We start from the raw sequence: 20,745 nt of genomic DNA, 5'->3' as shown, positions 1-20,745 counted from the left end.
GAAGGGGAGACTTGCTTTCAAGTGTCAGGCCATCTCTATTCTTAGTGCTCAAGTAGAGGACAGAAGAAATGGATGGAACCGCGCCCTTGATGTGGTTGCCTAAAACCCGTGCTTGCCCCTGTGCTGTCGTCATCACGTTAGAATAAGCCACTCATTTCTGCGTGTGGTAAATAACAATGCTGACATGCTCACAAAATAATGTGAAGCATATGGATCACAAGTGTTTTTAAGTAAGAATTTTTCTAAAGATTTATTTAGGGTCCTTAATTATAGAGTGGTTTGGAAGGCTGGCATGCATGTGGTTTCAGTTTATAGTTATAAATGTTGGCCTTGGTGATGGGTACGTGCTGATGTTGCCAGAGACAGAAAGAACAAGACTGGGAGCAGGGCTTGTGTCCTCCATGGCCTGCCCTTTAGTCATTTTTTTAAAAAATGAGTCATGATCTGCGTTTACACGAAGTAAGTATACGATCACAGTTCTACTGTGCTGGGGATGGGTGTGCCCGTAGTCCAAGCTAATTTTTCCAGTGCTTCAGTAAATTTTCATGGCACTTTGAAATTAGTGGCTGTCTAGAGTCGCGAAAGAATAACTCTCCCTTTTGGCCTTTATATTAAAATTTACTCCATTAGATGAGTCGAGCCCAGACTGTGGGGGGGTGGAGGACAGTAGTTAAGTATTTCTGTCTGGACAGACAAGAAAAAACTAAGCATTCAGCTTAAGTGCTTTGATGTGAAATAAACCCGTGGCAGGGTCATTTGGTGATCTCCTAAAGCCTGGTCTCTGTGTGTGTGTGCGTGTGTTACATCCACATACACACTCAACACACACAGTCATATGTCCTTATTCGTGTTAGAAGTAATTTTGCATCATTTGGGATCTGCTGATGGTGTAATATATAAACCTAACTTGCAGTCTCCGGAGCATAGGAAAGGTGTAGGTTAACGACCCATGAAGGCGGTGAATACGTATTCGGAAAAGTTCATTTGTATCCGCCGTAATGTATTTTCCTGCATTTCTTGCCACTGATGATAACCATAGTGGCATCTCCGCACTGTTGTCTGGAGGTGAGAAGAACGGGAGAGGGCGTGAGGCTAATAAGAAACCTAAGCGCAGCTTTTTTTTCCTGCACGCAGGTCGTAAGTAATGAATTTCCCGATTACCATTCTATGGGCCTCACTCCAGTAGTGGCTTTGTCAGTGCTTGGAGAGAATTCACTCATTCATCCGTCCATATTTCGGTATCGACGGTGTCTTATGTTTGTGACTGCAGGATGGCACAAGGATTAATTAGACAGAAAGGCTGTGCCCCAGAGGAGCTTACATTCTGGTGAGGGATCAGAAGACGGGTGCATTCCTAATTGTAACATACAGAAATTGCACACGTTCATTTAGGGCTTTATAACATGTAAAGAGCTTTTATATACTTTTATTTAGCCTTCTAAGCTAAAGTCTGTGGCTCCATTCTTCAGTCTGTACACAAAGAAACTGCCCTTCGGCCAGGGCAAGTGACTTGCTCAAGGTCAGGTGGGTGGTGGGTTGTGGATCTGGGGCCCAGAGAATCCTACGCAGGTGCCTTGGCCCCTGGTCACTGTGTCTTGCTTTCCCTGGTGCACGCGGGGGCGAGCTTGTTTTCACCTGGGGGCATCAGAGAGCAGGAGAGCGTAGTCTTGGGGGTGAGCAAGGTGCTGGTTAGATAGGGAGTGGCTGAGAGGGATCTGAATGCAGAGCAAGAGCTGCGTACTGGCCATGGAAATAGGCTAGAGCCACCTGCTACACAAAAATATCCCCTATGCTAGATATTTCCATTATTTTTTCTTTCTTTTTTTCTTATTCATACACCGATTCAATACATGCATTTAGAATATACTTATTACGGGCAAGGCATTGGATTCGTTGAAATCATGGTTACGGAATAAGGTTCATTGTGGTGGCCGTCCGAGGGCCCCCCACAGGACTCCACCTAGAAGATAAGATCACAAGTAGTCCTCAGGGGATGCGACAAGAGGGGCCGAATGTGGTGACAGTATTTCTGGGTCCAAGTTACAACTTTCCCGGTCCCAAGTTACAACTCATCACGGACGGACAGGTCACGTCCCATCTCAGGCTGAGTTGGATCATTCTCTAGGGAGGCTAACCCTTACTTCATACGAGTGTCTTAAGGAGCGAGTCTAATGATGACTATGAGGTCACCTTGTCCTGGCACATTGGAGGTGCCCCGTGGATTGTCCGTGTCAATGGCACCACGTGCTTTCTCAGGAGAGGCCAGTCATGGGCCGAAAGGCTCTCGGTGGTCCGGTTGGCCGCGTTTCAGCTCCGTAGCCCGCCCTGGCCTCCAGGCTGGCCTGTGCACCTGTGTGGCCCCGTCCGAGGCGCGGCGGCAGTAAGTGTCGGCTCTGGCTCCGCCGTGTTACCCCGGCGCCGTGACCTTGGCGTGCTGGCCTCTCCTGCTGCAGTTTCGTCACCTGGAAATGGGACTAATAAGAATTTATTCTTTAAAAAATTATTTTTTAAAAGATATTTTATGTATTTGAGAGAGAGAGAGAGAGGTGAGAAGAGATGGTGAGCAGACAGGGAAGGGCGGGGGGGAAGCAGGACCCCCCCCCCCCCCCCCCCCCCCCCCCGCCGGAGCAGGGAGCCAGACGTGAGCTCGACCCCAGGCCCCGGGGATCATGACCTGAGCTGAAGGGAGACGCTCAGCCACTGAGCCACCCAGGCGCCCCTAATAATTTATTCGTGGAGGTTCTGTAAAAGCGAGATGTGGGATGCTTAGTGCCTGAGGCCCGAGCCTCGCTAGTGTGCGCAGAGGCCGGCTCTTCCCGCCCAGGGCCCTGCAGCCGCCGCCCAGGCCGGCTCTTGCCCGCAGGTGTCCTGGCTCCTCGCCCGCCGGCGGCGCTGTCTGTCCGTCTGGCCCCCGCTGCCTCTGCCCGCGCCCTCCCGAGCCGGGCCTGACGCCTCTCCACCATCACATCCCCGGCGTGTTGTCTGCACGAGGCCCTCTGGGCCAGGACCGGTGGCAGGTGCCTCCCAGAGGGGCTTCCCGGGCTCAACACGGTGCGAGCGGCCAGAGCGAGCTGCAGGCGGCCAGAGGGCGGGGCGAGGCCCGGGGCCCGGGGGCAGCAGCGCCAGGACGTGCTCCCCCCGCCCCACCCCCCCGGGCCCGGCCCGGGCCCACGCTCCGCCTGGTGTCCGGGGAGGCAGCAGCTCTGTATTTAGCTGAAGCAGATGCTGATAGCAGCTATTTGTTATTTGATAGCATTTTTCTAATGTTTGACGATTTTTCTCGTTGTTTGGAAACACCAGCGTGTCTGTTCTGCAAACCTCTACGTCACCCACTTTTGGACATATGGTGTCACATTTTCCCCTTGGTTCTCTGAATTGCCCAGATTCTAATAAAATGAACCTTAGGTATCACACGTGCGTGCAATAAAGGGTGTCTTCAGAGCACAGTAAGTTGGTACCTTTCTAGAGAATGCCAGGAAACGGCGACATGGGCCGTAGGGTTGGATGGGCTTGTGCACTTCCTTTAAGAATTTGAAGGAAAGAAAAGCTGATGTCTCAGCTTCCTATCCCAAGCATATCAGTGTCCTCTAAAGAGCCTCTAGTTACATCTGATAAACGTGGTGACGAGCTGAATTTTAAGGACTTCTCTCCATTATCCCCTGCAGCTTTGCCTTGTCAGATGAAGCATACAGATCCCTAAGAGATCAAGATAAAGACCAGTGTATTCTCATTACTGGAGAAAGTGGAGCGGGAAAAACAGGTAAGGCCACATTGGACCACCTTCCTTCCTCCCCTGGGAAAGGTAGATGGTGCACAGGTGATGGCAGAGGGGAGAGGGCAGGTGGGGAGCTGCACAGGCCACCATGATGGCTCCTTTGCGGGAGGCTGATTAGGACCGGGGAATGTCCTCTGGGAAGGACTTCCATCTGTCGCATGAAGATACAGGTCCCTATCCAAGGGCTTTGTCTATATGGGAGTCTGTTCTGGATTCCGGATCTACCCTCATGCAGTCTGAGTGCTTCAAGGTCCTTTATCTTTCCTCCCGAGGCACCAGACCTGGGAAGCCCTACCACTTCTCTGATGAATGGCAGTTTGGGCTTTGGGAGGCTACAGGCACATTTTACCTCTGCTAAGGAGTGAGGAGGGTATATACCAGAAAAATGCATAATTTCACTCTAAAGTCTTCTAAGCCCAAGGGAATTGAGATTTTTCCATATATTTTTAGACGGGCTAGCAACCTCCCCATAAACAAACCCTTGAATGAAAAGATCGTGCTTTTTTTTTCTTGTGTGTTTAATAAAAACGGTTGGTATGATTGATGCTCTTAAGTGAAAAGGTGATCTTACACATGATGCCCAGCTACCTGGAAAAAAAATTCAAAAGAGCTGTGCTCTCTGCGTCCAAACTTGGGCGGGTTAAACCTGAGTTTCTCTGATGGAACTGATGAGTCCCTGAAGGACAAGGATGGTGAGGGGGATGGTATTTTCACAGCTGTAAAATGTTCTTGTTTTATACACAAGACTCTGATGATTCTACTAGTTTGCCAAAATAGGATTTAAATGTTTATATTTGTTTGGCTATGAAGTGATCAAGTAGCATACTTTGATTCTCTCATTATTAAGTGAAGAAAATTGCCCATAGTTTTAATGTTAGTCAACTGACTGAAATGGATGTTTTATTCATGAGCCCCTCCTAAGATTTGTGCCTTTATTATTTTTTTCAAATATTTTATTTATTTATTTATTTATTTATTTATTTATTTGAGAGGAGAGAGAGAGCGCATGTGTACACACGTGCAAGCAGGGTCAGGGGAAGAGAGGTAGAAGCAGGGAACCTGATGCAGGACTCGATCTCAGGACTCTAGGATCATGACCTGAGCCGAAGGCAGACACTTAACTGACTGAGCCTCCCAGACGCCCCAGATTTGTGCCTTTGAAGTCTTACCGTCTGCTTTGAAATGGCTCTTCTGCGCCTCTTCCTTTTTCCGCTTTCTTTTCCGAGTACCTCCTTCCTGCCCCCAGTGTAGCTGAAGAAGGTAGATAAGTGTATTCAACTCCCTTCCTAGAGCCCGTTAGAGACACAGTAAGTACATGCCTTCTTTGCAAGGTTGTGTAGGTTCTAGGCTCCGGGTGGGCAGAAATGGAGAGGAAACGACTGGCACATAAGAATGGAAAGTAGTAGAAAGCATAGTCTCATAATTGGAAGGGATTTTGGTCGTACACCACCTACCGTAGGGTCCTTCCCATAGAACAGCCAAACTCCTTTCTTTTGTAGTGACGGAGGAGGGCTCACTGCTTTGGGAAGCGGACTGCTAAATTTTCCATGCAGGTTCAGCCAACACAAGTTCATTCTTACCTAGAGTTGGACTTTGCCTCTCCCTCGTGGTCTTACCTCTTTGCAGTCTGGAACCTCACCCACTTAGTGTGCTGTCTTTGCTACGGGGCACTCAGTTATTTGAAGTCATCCATCATGTCTTCCTCTGGCTAAACATACCTTGTCTTCAGAAATTTCCTATGTGATGCACATTCATTTATTCATTCATCCAGGAAATAAAACGTTTTAAAGATTGATTGATTGATTGATTGATTGATTGATTGATTGATTTTAGAGGGGAGTGAGGAGGGACAGAGGGAGAGGGAGAGGATCCTCAGGCTGACTTCAACCAAGCACAGAGCCTGACATGGGGCCCCATTCCGGGACCATGACCCGAACCAAAACCAAGAATTGGCCACTCAACTGACTGAACCACCCATGTGCCCCCAGGAAATAATTTTTGAGAACCCATAGGAATACTAATAAGGTGAAAGGTGTTGTACTGAGTAGATACACTGTGAGCTAGACACCAAGCTTGTCCCTGTCAAATGTGCAGTCTAGTGGAGGAGATAGACAGTGGCTCTGTGTCATACAGATGTACACAGTCTGTGTACTACATCTATACGTACACATACATTGTATGGATGCGTGTGTACACGTAGTTCATTTGCAAAATGTTAAGTGTAATGACGGAAAAGCACAAGGTGCTAAAAGAGCATATAATAGGAGGATGATCTCATTCTCAAATCCCTCACTATCACAGTCTTGTTACTCTGGAATGATCTCATTTTGTTAATAACGCTTCATAAAATTACATTGCAAGAGAAGAGATGCAGTAAATACTTCAAGTTTGGTCTTGGGTATGGTGGGACTATACCCTCTTAATATGGATACCAGGCTTCTGTTATATAGCACACGTATGACACCATTCCAGTCTTTTCATCAAGCACGATACTGTAGGTTTTTTTGTATGACCACTTCAGTTGGGTCAAATATGCTCAATCTAGTATTGTCCAACAAGGTTATTTTAAACTTAAGTGTAGGATCTTTTATTTATTTTTATGAATTTTAGACTATAGTTATAGCCTCTTGGGAAACTGACAAATTCTGAGTTTTGACAAAACTGTCAGAATTTTGACAAATTCAGATTCTGTTCCCTCCCATAGAACCACTGCCTTGCCACTGGGTAGTAACAATAGCTACTCTACAGAAGTACTTACATTGTGCTGGGCATTGTGCTTTAGCAGATTATATGTCTAAGTGTTCTTCTTTCCCTCATTTCTATTATGGGGAAATTGAGCCACAGAAAGGTTAACCAACTTTCCAAACTTCTCAGTGAGAAAGTGGAAGGGGGGCGCCTGGGTGGCTCAGTGGTTGAGCGTCTGCCATTGGCTCAGTTCATGATCCTGGGGTCCTGGGATCAAGTCCTGCATCAGGCCTGTCTCTGCCTCTCTCTGTGTCTCTCATGAATAAATAAATTAAAATCTTAAATTAAAAAAAAAGTGGCAGAGCTGGGGTTTTGAACACAGGTAGGATGTATAGCTCTAGCTTGTATACATAGCTCTAGCTTGTATAGTCCCCACTTGTCTTAGTCATTTCAGCCTGATTTAACAAAATACTATAGACTGAATGGCTTAAACAATGCATTTATTTTTTATAGTCCTGGAGGCTGGGACCTCCAAGATCAAGGGGCCTGCTGATCTGGCTTCTGGTGAAACCCTCTCTCTGTGTCCTCACGTGGGAGAGAGAAAAAGAGAGGGAATCAATGAGAATGAGATAAGGACACTAATCCCATCATTGGAAGTTTTTGAGTTTTGGGGGAACCTCTGTACTGTTCTCCATAGTGGTTATACCAATTTACATTCCCATCAATGGCGGACAAGGCTTTCCTTTTCACCACATTTTCTCCAGCACTTGTTACCTCCTGCTTTTCTTGATGATAGCCATTCTAACAAGTGCGAGGTGATCTCTCACTGTTATTTTGAATTGCAATTTTCCTGATGACTGGTGATGGGGAGCACATCCTCAGGTACCTGTTAGCCATTTGAATATCTTATTTGGAAAAATACCTATTCAAGTCCTTTGCCTATTTTTACTTCAGATTATTATTGTTATTTATTGCTATTGAGTTGTAGGAGTAACTTATATATTTTAGATATTAACCATTTATCAGATAGATAATTTGTCAAGTATTTCCTGCACTTTATAGGTTATGTTTTCATTTATTGATTTGTTATTTGACTCTATGGAAGCTTTTTAGTTTGATGTAGTCCCATTCATTTATTTTTGTTTGTTTGTACTTTGCATGTCATAGCCAAGAAATCATCGCTAAGACCAGTATCAAAGAGTTTTTGCCTTATGTTTTCTTTTAGGATTTTTATGGTTTCAGGTCTTATAGTTAAGTCTTTAATCCATTCTGAGTTGCTTTTTGTGATTGGTATAAGATAGTGTTCAGTTTTATTCTTTTGCATGTGAGTATCCAATTTTGCCAACACCATTTATTGAAAAGACTGTCTTATCCCCATTGAGTATTCTTGGCTCCCGTGTTAAATATTGGTTGGCTGCATATGCATGGTTTTATTTCTGGGCTCTCTATTCTGTTTCTCGGTCTACGTGTCTGTTCTTATTCAAGTACCATACTATTTTGATTACTGTAGTTTTGTAGTGTTTTGAAATCAGGAATTGCTGTGCTTCCAGGTTTATTCTTCTTTCTGAAGATTGCTTTGCTTATTTGCAGTCTCTTATAGTTCCATTTGAATTTTAGGATTGTTTTTTTCTTTTTCTGTGAAAAATGCCATTGGAATTTTGATAGTGATTACATTGAATTCATAGATTACTTCAGGTAATATGGGCATTTTAATACTATTATTTCTTTCAATCTATGAACATTGGATATTTTTCCATTTATTTGTGTCTTCTTTCATGAGTATCTTATGTTTTCAGTGGAGAGATCTTTCACCTCCACGGTAAATTTATTCATAAGTATTTTATTGTTTCTGATGCTATTGTGAATAGGATTGTTCTATTTCTTTTTCAGATACTTTGTTGTTAGTATGAAAAAGTACAACTGATTTTTGTATGTTTATCTTGTATCCTGAAACTTCACTAAATTAGTTTATTGATTCTAACAATTCTTTTGGTGTCTTATTTAGAGTTTTCTATATATAAGATCATGTCATTTATAAACAGAGACAATTTTACTTCTTTCCTTCAGACTCCAATGTCTTTTATTTCTTTTCCTTGCATAATTGCTCTGGCTAGGACTTCCACTACTATGTCAAATAAGAGCGGTGAAAGTGGTCAACCTAGTCTTCTTCCTCATCTTAGAGGAAAAGCTCTCAACCTGTCACCATTGAGTACAACGTTAGCTGAGGGCTGGTCATTTATGGCCTTTTCTATGTTGAGGTCATTCCATCTACACCCAAATAGTTGAGAGTCTTTATCATGAAAGGATATGGAATTTTGTCAAGTGTCTTTTTGCATCTATTGAGATGTTCCTATGATTTTTATCTTCCGTTAATGTGATATATCGCATTTATTGATTTGCTTATGTTGAACCATCCTTGCATCTCAAGGATGATACCACTTGATCATGATGTATGACTCTTTTTTTTAAAGGTTTATTTATTTATTTTTAGAGAGAGAGAGAGAGAGTGTGTGTGTGTGTGTGAGAGAGAGAGAGAGAGAGAGAGAGAGAGAGGAGGGGCTGAAAGAGAGGGAGACATTCCTAAAGCAGATTTCCCACTGAGTGTGGAGCCCAACATAGAACTTGATTCCAGGACCCTGAGATCATGACCTGAGCCAAAATCAAAAGTCAGATGCTCAGCTGACTGAAGCATTCAGGCACCCCAGCATATGATCCTTTTAGTAAGCTCTTGAATTAAGTTTGGTAGTATTTTATTGAGAACTTGGCTTCTGTGTTCATCAGGGATATTGATCTATAGTTTTCCTGTAGTATCCTTATCTGGCTTTGGTATCAGGGTTATGTTGGCTTTGTAAAATGAGTTTGGAAGTGTTATTTGTTTTTCAGTGTTTTGGAAGAGTGAGAGGGATTGGTGTCAATACTCCTCTAGATTTTTGGTAGAATTCAACAGTGAAACCATCTGATTTTGGGTTTTTCTTTTGGGAGAGGTTTTTGATTATCAATTCAATCTTAATTTGTTGTTGATCTGTTTACATTTTCTATTTTTTTATGATTCAGTTTTGTATGTTTTTAGAAACTTACCTATTTCTTCTGGGTTGTCCAATTTATTGGCATGTGATTGTTCATAATAGCTTCTTAAGGTTCTTTGTATTTATATGGTATTCATTGGATGTCTCCCTTTTCATTTATAATTTTATTTATTTGAGACTTCTCTTTTTTTTCTTGGTTAGTTTGGCTAGAGGTTTGTCACTTTGGTTTACCTTTTCAAAGAATCATCTCTTAGTTTTATTAATCTTTTCTGTCACTTCCCAGTTCTGTTTCATTTATTTCTGCTCTAATGAGTATTATTATTTCACTCCTTCTGCTAACTTTGAACTTAATTTGTTCTTCTTTTTCTGATTCCTTGAGGTGTAAAATTAGGTTTATTTGAAATCTTTCTGTATTCTTGATGTATACATTTATGACTATAAACTTTCCTCCTAAAAGTTGCATCTCATAAGTTTTGATAAATTGTTTTTCCATTTTCATTTGTCTCAATATATTTCTTATATAAAATCTTAATGTTTCTGTTGCGCTACAATAAATGTCAAATCCATTGCACTTGCTGCATAAGGTTCAGTGTGATCTAGTCCCTACCTACTGCTGCATCTTAGTCTCACCCTTCTCTCCTTTTCAATAATTGTAGCTTGTGCTGCTTTTCTTTAAAAGTTTTGTTTTTTGTTATTGATAGACAGTATTTCATTATTTAGTTTCCCATCCCTTTTTAGATCATTCATCTGAATCTCTGGGTATCGGCTCTTAACCTCTGCTCAGAAATTTGTGAGATATTTAGCTGTTCAGAACTCTCTCTTTATGGTAGATACTTTAAGAGGATACTGGTGTCTTGGGAGAAAATTTTCCCTCTCCTCTGTCACTAACCATTTCTTTCTTATGAATTTAACTCTTTGAAGTAGTACAGCTTCTTGTTTGTTTCCAAGTTGAGCAATGGAAATGGTAGCAAGGCAAGTTAATAAAAACTATGTCCCTTGACAGGAGGCCTCTGTATTGGTGTGTCTCATGCCACCTATACCCCGGTCCTTTTTACTGTTACCTACAAGCCTATCCACTTCACATCTTTCTTTTAATTGTGAGGGAGGAAGAGATGAAAATATTCCTAAGGCTATTAATTTTTTTAGGTTTCTACTTATTCTTCACCATGACTAAAGATACATTTTTTTGAGTCATCAGAAGTGGGTTGTGGTCACGGGCTTCATTGGTATTGGCCAAGTCTTCATCTTCTCTGGAACATAGATTCCAAGAAGAAAACACATCCACTAATTAGCTATGTCAGTGCTTGACTGCCTCCTTCTCAGAGAGCTGTAAACTGCACTGCTCCCTCCTGCAGTGAGATTCCATCTCCTGGTGGCCTCATGCATCTTCCTTATTGAAAAGCTAAGTGGAGGCTGCTGGTACCATTTCAGAGGGGTTGGTCTTCATTCTTTCCTGAAAAAAACAAAAACATCTCATTCCCCTGGTAGAAATCTAGTGGGATGAACTTCATTCTTCTTTTCTGTAGTTTTCTCATCTTTTGATGTTTTGTTACATAATAACTTGTCCTTTGGGTATCAGTATCCTACTCACCACTTGGAATCCTTTTTTCCCTATCATCCTCCCTGGATTTAGTCCTTCCTAGGATACCTTTAGGCTCTGTCATAAGAACAGACAGCTGCTGCTTCTTCCCTCCTCCAGTAGGGCCATTCTGTTGACAGTGCACAAGTCCAGGTGCTGCTTCAGACGGGAAGCTGAAGAAGGAGGGGAGGGTACCACAGCCCTTCTAGACCAGTGCTTCTCAAACCTTCCACCATGAAACACCAGGCTCTCCTCCCCACATCTGTTCCTGGCTGATATCAGAAAAATAAAAGAAGACATAGAAAATCCAATCTCTAATTGTTTTTAGTTAAACAGACTAAATACATGACCAAAGTGCTATGAAAACTTAAGAAAGCCTATTCTCCTGTGTAGACGGGCAATAGTCCATGGACCTACCAACTGTGAGCAGTGCTGGGTTTTGGATCAGACTTTCAATAGCACTGCCTACGGGTCATTCAATGCATTTGTCTTATTTTTGAGCTACTGTGATTCCTGGATCTTGTGATCCTTTGTCTGTCCATTACCATTAAACAGCCTAGTGCTGGGAGGTGGACCCTAGTCCTGAGAGCTGCTGTTTTTCAATATTCACTCAATTATACTCTTTTTTTATTTTTTTAAAAGATTTTTATTTATTTATTTATTCATTCGAGACACACACAGAGAGAGAAAGAGGCAGAGACACAGGCAGAGGGAGAAGCAGGCTCCATGCAGAAGCCTGATGTGGGACTCGATCCTGGGTCTCCAGGATCACGCCCTGGGTTGACGGCGTCGCTAAACCGCTGAGCCACCCAGGCCGCCCTCAATTATACTCTTTGGTAACTGCTAATAAGCTCTTCCTTTTCATTTATAGATCCTAACAGCATCTCCTACTTCTCCATCCCCGGGGACATTTAGTGCTTCACTTATTATTCCATCTTTGTCTACTTTCCTTTCATTTTGAAAACAGTGATACAAAAATTGCCTCAGATTTTATTATGATTTTAATTGTCATGAGACTATCCATTTGAGCACTGCATAGAATTTACATGTTGATTTGCGTAAGTAATTTCGTGGAAATTACTTACGGGAAAATGAAATGATGGCAGATAATACAGAGATTGCAGCATGGTAGTATGGGGAATTTGGAGAGGGGGGTTTGGTCAGTTCTGTGAGGAAGAGGGGTGCCACGCCACTTTTGAGATTCACATTATCTTGGCCACTAAAATTGTTTTTGAGGACACCTAGTTCTTAAAAATTTTTGTTAGTAATTAAATGAAAGAAGAGAACTAACATTTATTGAGGGCCTAGAATGTGCTGTATACTGTATACTTTCTACACAGTGTCTGTTTTCGGTAAGAATCTTTACTTGATGGCTTATACAGAACTACTCTGCAGTATCAGAGGGCTTATTTTACAAGAAGTAATTAATTTAACTAGGTCGTAAACCCCGTTGGCAGATGATGATGTTATTGGCCCTAAGCGTTGGAGATCTTCTTATGCTGCGTGATTATATAATGTGGGCGCTCAGGGACAGGCGGGAACTCTTTGAGTCCTTCTGGGTCCTATTTAATTCATTACTGCTGTGCTAAATAAAAAATTCATCATGCCTCATAAAAGTGCCCAAGTGTTTCTAGGCAGTGAACTCAGAACTCGCTACTGTGAATACAAATAGTTTTCGGAGAATCATTCAAGCCCTGATGAGGGCAGGGAGGCCGAGCATGAGGGAACCGTCGTAACTACATTTTTTTCAAAGACATCGAAGTAAATCTGTGGATCTAAGAAGAGGATCCCGACACGAAACATTATAAATTATTTGGTGTCTAATTTGACAGTTACATCAGTTTCTAGGGCCTCTCCCAGCCTTCTGCTAAAGGGGTCATGCAGCCTGCCTTGCTCATTAAGACCTTTGCTTCCGAACCCCAGTCGCCCCTGGACTCCCCACGTCTCCGTGCGGGTGGTGGGCATGTACCATGCGTGCATTCGTGGGTACCTCTTAACTCCTCCATAGATTGATGAGGTCTTCTGTGAAGAGAACTCGAATAAGCCTTGCTTACATTCATCTGTTTGGGGGTTTTCCCCCCAATACCGTGATTGAATCCATGGGAGCCCGCTCAGTTAACATGCACAGGTTTTCTATCACAGCAGCAAGCGCCCCATCCTCTTGTCCTGGTGAGCTCAAGTGTCTTTTGTTGGAATGTTTGTTTTTTCCTTTCTCATTCACCTACTGCCACTTCACAGAGTTTTCTCTCATAAAAAATATTGCTATGTAATTACATGATTAAGTAATAATTGCATAATAACATATATATTGTTCACAATCCTTTACAAGGTACCAGAGAATACAGAGTTAACCTAATTCTCCTTTTTTTTATCAGGAATTTAAAATGCCTAGGATCATAGACTAACTTCTGTAACCCCTTTCCCATTCTTTGTCGAAATAAATTCTGGTCTAGATACTCTGACTTAGAAGTATTTTGTTATCGGCCATTTGCCCGTTAGTCCAGAATATCTGTAAAACCCTAGATGTTCTGTCATTTTCTTGCAAGAAGAGGCTTTTACCTTGAAGACTTAATATTTTGTTTCTTTGTTGATTAATTTTAGAATTCAACTTGGATTCAAACATATATATATATGTTTATATACATATATAATATTGAACAAATATATATATTTGTTCATAAATTTACATAGATGCTCCTATGAGTGAGAGAAAATGATGAACTAAGAATTGATTCTAAGCAAATGCCGTTACGTTTTAGCCGTACTTTTCAGAATTTTGAATACACGTGAAGAACATACCTTTTTGTCTCAAATAGAATCATTTTCTATTTTTACAATGTACATGAAAGACATCGTCATTGAGAATATGTTTACAGGATTAAAGTATCCACAGTCTGTTCAGGAGTGTTGTTTTGGAAAATGCTTCCAATTTTATGCTGTGATTGCCAAGATCATGTTTAGTTACTTTCTATTACAGTCAACATAATTCAAAAACTAGACTTCGTAATGTTGAAGATGATAGTTCTTGATTCTTAGAAATATATTTCATTCATAGAGGCTGTTATATAAAGTTTTTATTTGGATAAATATCCAAATACTTGACTAAATATACAAATTTATTTGAACTTTAGCAAGAAGGGCCAAGAGGAAATGAAGCAGAAAGCTTCATGAGATAACTATTATTTCCTGTTTCCAGCATGGTGAAATATTATGAGAACAGTCTTCTAAACTATGTTGCATCTTGCAACTTATCCTTACTGCTCTACTTATTTCTCTGAAGTAGTGAGCATCTCATGAACTGCTTAAGTTAAAATCATGAATTATGTTAGGGAAAAAATTATAGGACTTGGCTCTTTTAGATAATGAGGCTGTTTAAAGAAAACTACTCTTTTTTTAAAGATTTTATTTATTTATTCATGAGAGACACAGAGAGGGGCAGAGACACAGGCAGAGGGAGAAGCAGGCTCCCTGCAGGGAACCTGATGCGAGACTCCATCCCAGGACCCTGGGGTCACGCCCTGAGCTGAAGGCAGATGCTCAACCACTGGGAGCCACCCAGGTGTCCCCAAAAAACTACTGTTAACCCTGGCTTCCAAAAATGAAAAATTAAAATGAGCCCAGTATTAGATTTCCTGAAGATAGTGAAAAATTGAATGTACAACCTTTTTACTAACTTAAGAATATGTATCCTTGAACTGTATTTAGAAATTATGTTTGAATTACTTCAGTAAATTTTAAAGTTAATAAAAAATTTTCCAAAAAATAAAAAATAAAAAAAATAAATAAATAAATAAAAATTTTTCCTAAGTTCAATTAAGTTCACTCATGTTTCTATCTCAGTAGATTCTGTGGGTTTATATGCAGTTTAATAGCCAGATAATGTAAGTCCAATCCAAATTCCAAAAGATCTATTCCTAGTACCATTTATTTAACAGATGTGGCTCTGAGAAAATGTGATTGTGTTTCATGTTGGCCATTATAAGTCTCTGAGACGCCAAGTCAATTCCAACAGCAACCAGAGAATTTTGATTCTTGGTTCATTCTTGCCTCTAAACCCACACCCAGCATTTTGTCCCTAAGAGTCCATCCTGAACCAGAAACAAGATTCCAGAGAATCCAGTGTGGTCATGTGTCTGAAGTTTGAGATTTGGCTACACTGAGGTCCATAATCACTGGAATAAGCAAAACAGCCTGGTTTGGACTTTTAATATTTATTGTCAGCTTACCTGAAAGGAGACTGACCTTTTCATCTAAAATACATATGTTTATATGTGTGTCTATTGGATTTGCCACTCTCCGAGACCATTATTGTGCCTATCAATGCTTTTAGTCTTCTAAGAGTATAATGGGTGGAAAGATGGGCCAGAAATTCCTGTCAAGGATGTAATAACATACGTGCGGGTGGAGGGGAGGATGCTGAGCAAAGGAACCAATGAGAGAGTGGAATGATGAGAAAGCAGGCCTATAGGTGAGGTGCTTCAGAGGCCAGACTGCAGAGTCAGGATGCATGGGTAATTCAGGAGAGGCAGCCCAGAGTTGGAGACCAGATGGCACAGGATGTTAGGAATTTACTCAGCAGGTAGCGTCACCTGAACTTGAAAGCCAGAGAGCCTAGAAGAAAGTATCCTGAAGCAACCAGAAGAAGAGTTCCAGTTCAGACTGAGGGATAGAGGAAATCGTGGCACCAAGAAGTCAAATGACATGTGGGAGCATATAAGCTCTTTGTCCATACAGACATGATTCACCAGCTTTCAGACACTGAAACCCTGAGAACAGTGGGAAATGTAGTTCAGAAACTTGACACACCGGCAGGCGTGTGAAAGGACAGTGGCTTTTGGGAGAAGGGAGTCCCAGAGGCGAAAAGATTGGCATCTCTCAGTTACAGTCCCTAAAAGGAGGCAACCAGAATCAGCCATCACAGACCACCGGAGGATCTACGGGGGCCCACCTTCATTACCCAGGAAGCAGACTGGAGGAAGACTTCCCTGCAACCAATGCAGTAGTACCCAGCCGCCCTCCTCACTTCTCGGGGCTCCATGAGATTGTGTACTTGGCCTGTACCCTATTTGCTCAGACCTCAGGCCTTGAGGACTTTATGTGACCTGATGTAGATTCGTGTTGCTCAGTGGCTCTGGTAGTCAGTGCTCATGGGGGTTCTCCAAAGCCCTAAAGCAGGTGTCAGGCGGTGAGCTGCAAGGCTTCCAGTTGCCTATTTGGTACTTCTTCATGGTGAGCAGTGGAACAGGAGGCCACCTGTGGGTCTCTGTACGAGAAATGGCAGGGTGGAGATTTGCTCCCATACACCTGTGGGCAGAGGCACTGTCATTCGGACTGGATGAGGGCTCCCTGTTCTCGGGCTGTGACACCAGTACACAGGCTCCAGGGAAAGCAGGATTTGGGGCATGAGTCTCCTTGCCTCAACTGCCCAAATGAAGGTGTGTGTTCAATTCTGCTGACAATTAAGAGTTGAGCCCTGCCCTGGTTATGGAAAAGCAGAACCAGGGCAGCTCAGTGAGAAACAGATACCATGGTACACCAGTCTGGGAAATGTAGCATTTGTTTGTTTCTTTCTTTCTTTTCTTTTTTCTTTTTTTTTTTTTAAATTCTAATTATTCATGAGAGACATAGAGAGGCAGAGAGAGAAGCAGGAAGCCTGATGCCGGACTTGATTCCAGGACCCGGGATCATGACCTGAGCCAAAGGCAGATGCTCAACCACTGAATCACCCAGGTGTCCCAAGTGTAGCATTTCTAGGGCCTTTTCTAGAATTCCACCATGCGTGTGATCCTCCAAGAAGCCTTTTAAAAAGAAACCTATTTCACTTTGTCTAATTCGTTTGACTTTTTTTTCTTTAATTCATTTGACTTTGGACCTCATTTTCCCTGAACATCTATTAATATTCCTCGGAAGGCAGTATTAGAAAGATCAGCTTCTGGGAGGCAGATGCTGAGGGAGGACATGGGCTGAATGACACCAAAGGATAAAGCCACTAAGACCAAATCTTGTCGACTTTTGAGCTAAGAATTCTGGGTATCCTCAAGAAGCTGGCTTCTTTTAGCAACTTACCTTTCTGAGTTGCTGGTAAAGCCAGTGAAAACAACTCTGCCCCGAAGAAGCTAGCTTTCTTGTTACCAAGTCTTTGTTAACTGCTAAGTGGTTTAAATTAAGTTTGAGAGTAATTAATTTAGTCTAGTTGTGAGCAAACCAGTTTGATTTAGACAATATTTTTGAGGACAGTTCTTTTAAACTTTAAAAATATCTTTGTAAAGCTACCTAGATTACCAAATTATTTTTGGCTTGAATTATCTATATAATATCATAGTTATGTTTAAATGATTATTTTAAGAAGATTGTTCTCCTGACATATTGTTGGCTATATTATTTAGCAATTTCTTTTCATCCTGGTGATGATGACCTTTAAGCACAGTTCCTATTATATCTGAGTTAATGACATGTCATTGAATAGAAAGCATAAATATATTTTTTTAAATTTTTACCTTTTTTTAAGTTTTTATTTAAATTCCAGTTAGTTAACACACAGTATAATACTAGTTTTAGATGTAGAATTTAGTGATTCAACACTTAGATACAGCACTTGGTGCTCATCACAACCAGGGTACACTCCTTAATCCCCAACACCCATTTAACCCATCTCCCCACCTCCCGGCCTTCTGGTAACCATCCGTTTGTTCTTTACAGTTAAAAATCTGTTTCTGGTTTTCCCCTCTTTTTTCCCCCCCATGATTGTTTTATTTCTTAGATTCCACATACAGGTGAATCATACAATATTTATTTTTCTCTGACTGACTTACTTCGCTTACATAATAATACATTCTAGCTCCATTCATGTCATTGTAAATGGCAAGATTTCATTCTTTTTGGTGGCTGAGTAATAATCCAGCCACTATATATATATACATATATATATACATATATATATGTATATATATATATACACATTACATGTTCATTATTATATATATTGATTATTTTATATATATATGATACGTGTGTGTGTATATATATATATATATATATATATATATATATATATAGTGTTACCCTGTTACACAAGTGTTACCCTGATGTATTACCCTGAATATATAGAGGTATATATATATATATATATATATATATATATATATGCCACATCTTTCCACATCTTTATCCATCCATCAGTCAATGAACACTTGGGCTCTTTCCATAATTTGGCTATTGTTGATAATGCTGCCATAAACATTGAGGGGCCTAAATCCCTTCAAATCAGTATTTTTGTATCCTTTGGGAAATACCTAAAAGTGCAGTCGCTGGTTCGTAGAGTACTTCTATTTTTAACTTCTTGAGGGACCTCCACACTGTTTTCGAGTGGCTGCACCAGTTTGCATTCCAACCAACAGTGCAAGAGGGTTCCCCTTTCTCCGCATCCTCGCCAACGTCTGTCATTTCCTGTGTTATTAATTTTAGTCATTCTGACTGGTGGAAAGCACACATATTTTAAAAGATTTCTGAAACATTATTTATTCCCAGCTATAAAGGTATATGAAGGTATTGTTAATGGATCCTCTACACCAATTTCCTTCCTCCAGAAAGTTTTTACAGATCTCTACTAATTTATTGATACAGTTTGTTTTCATCCACAGAGGCCAGCAAGCTTGTTATGTCCTATGTAGCAGCTGTTTGTGGAAAAGGAGCAGAAGTGAACCAAGTCAAAGAACAGCTTTTGCAATCCAACCCAGTCCTGGAAGGTAGGATTTTCTGTGTACATTGGGTCAGTGTGACTCATAAAGTAGACCGAGTTTGCAGAGCCCTTCAGGGACCACGTGGGCTGGGAGGTAGGCCGAGGGCCGAGGGAGAAGAGGAAGTAAGAGATTCAGGCCCAGATCTGCTGAGCAAATGAGCTGTGTCTTAAGAACTCTTGGCTTCAGGTATTTAAAGGAGGAAACAGTTTACTCATCTAAAAGGAGCTCCCACTTACATTCATTTTTTTCCCTTTCAATTTTTATTTGAATCACTTCAGTTTTGCCTAAAAATGATCAGCTGATATTTGCATTTGATTTGAGGGCTAGGAAAAACTTGGTGGGAAAAAAAAAAAAGGAGCATGTGTGCAGTGCTATTTTGTTATTCAGGGTAACACCTGTGGCTGCTTATTTCTGTTGTCAGACGGGGGGTGGGGTGCCAGAGAAACACCTAAAGGACTATATTTTTCAGGGTCACAGAAAGCCTAATCCTGACTCTAGAATTTAGATCCTATGGTTGGCCATCTGTGTGAGTTAGCTCGGGCTGCCATAACAAAACATCAGAGTCTGGGTGGCTTAAACCACAGAAATTAATTTTCTTACACTTCTGGAGGTTCAAAAGTCCAAGACGAAAGTGCTGGCAAGATAGGCCTCTTGGCTTGCAGGTGGTCATCATCATGCTGTGTGATCACAGACCTCTTCTTTGTGTGTGGTGGTCAAGGGCAGGGTTGGCTCATCACTTCATCAAACCCTGATTACTTCTCAAAAGCCCCACTTCCGAATACAGTCACATAGGGGTTAGGACTTCAAAATAAACGTTGGTGGGGGGGCACATAACATGTAGTCCCTACTGCCATCAGAAAAAGCCAGAGGTGAATCCCCCTAATGCCATAGATATAAACCATTCTTTGCTTTGGAGACAGCAAATCAGTCTTTCCCTATTGATGGCAAGCCCTTAATGTTGCTTTATATTATAAGAATGTCTTTATTGTCGCTTAATACAGTTGTCGGGATAGAGTAGGGTTTCTCAACCTCATCTTGGAGGATAAATCTCTGCTATGGAGTGCCGTCCAGCGTATTCATTGTAAGATGTTTAGCTGTGTCATTCGCCTCTACCCACTCAGTGCCAGAGGTACCCCTTCCCCTAATTGTTAGCATTGAAAATGTCTCTGGACATTGCCAAATGTCCGCTGGTGGGGAATGGTCAAAACCAGCCCTGATCAGAGTCTTTGTTCTAGAAGAGTAGTTTGGTTTAACTCTGTGTTCAAAGTCTTGGAGGGTCAAGATTTAATGTGGATTAAAGCAGAGGTGCTTTGGGGTGAGTAGGATGCCCCCAAGTGTGGAGGGAGGGAACCCTGCCTGTTGCCTTTGTTACCTAGACCTAGCCCCTCCCACTTTATTACAAAGAGACACCATGCCTCTTCATCCCCAGCTAGTGAGATAGGACTACTGAAAATACTTTATTTAACCTGTGAAAAGCAAAGGCTGAAACATCTATTCCATTGATACGATCTCTTCTCCCCTTTGGTACCTTAATGACTAAAGAAGCCATTGCAGAAAGTGCTGTATCTTCATTTTATGAAGTATTTGACTTTTTGTTTACTTTGTCATTTGCTTTTAAGTCCGGTGCTGTATGTGTATTTCTGCATATGCTTATTTTAAGAATGCTGTGATCTAAAGGAGAAGCAGTGTGGAATGCTATAGCTTGCATCTGTGATGAGAATCTGGCCCTTTATTTGATGGTATTTGGAATGAGGCCCCAGTGCAGGAAATGGGAGAAATGTCTGCTGTGGGCATGTATTATTTTTTATGGGAATGCTTTACTTTTTAACTGGAACTGCCACTGTAAATGAACATTTAGAACAATGAACTTAAAAAAACAATGGAGGAATGTGTCTCAAGTGTTCTATAATGAAGCACTTGTCTTTGATTCTGTGGCTCACA

General features: G+C 41.5%; 1 protein-coding gene across 11 annotated transcripts in view; it reads left to right on the top strand.

Moving 5' to 3' along the window:
- MYO1B (myosin IB) overlaps positions 1–20,745 on the top strand; it is a 173,304-nt gene that overhangs the window by 76,845 nt on the left and 75,714 nt on the right. For all 11 annotated transcript variants that reach the window (XM_072742206.1, XM_072742207.1, XM_072742205.1 and 8 more), the window contains 2 exons: positions 3,666–3,760; positions 18,706–18,810. In XM_072742206.1, the coding sequence (XP_072598307.1) occupies positions 3,666–3,760; positions 18,706–18,810 (200 nt within the window). The remainder of the gene's footprint in view (positions 1–3,665; positions 3,761–18,705; positions 18,811–20,745) is intronic.

This window comes from Vulpes vulpes, chromosome 16 (genome assembly GCF_048418805.1).
Source record: "Vulpes vulpes isolate BD-2025 chromosome 16, VulVul3, whole genome shotgun sequence".
In the NCBI taxonomy this organism is placed as follows: Eukaryota; Metazoa; Chordata; class Mammalia; order Carnivora; family Canidae; genus Vulpes; species Vulpes vulpes.
The sequence above is the reverse complement of the archived record's forward strand: the minus strand, read 5'-3'. Positions and strand labels throughout refer to the sequence as shown.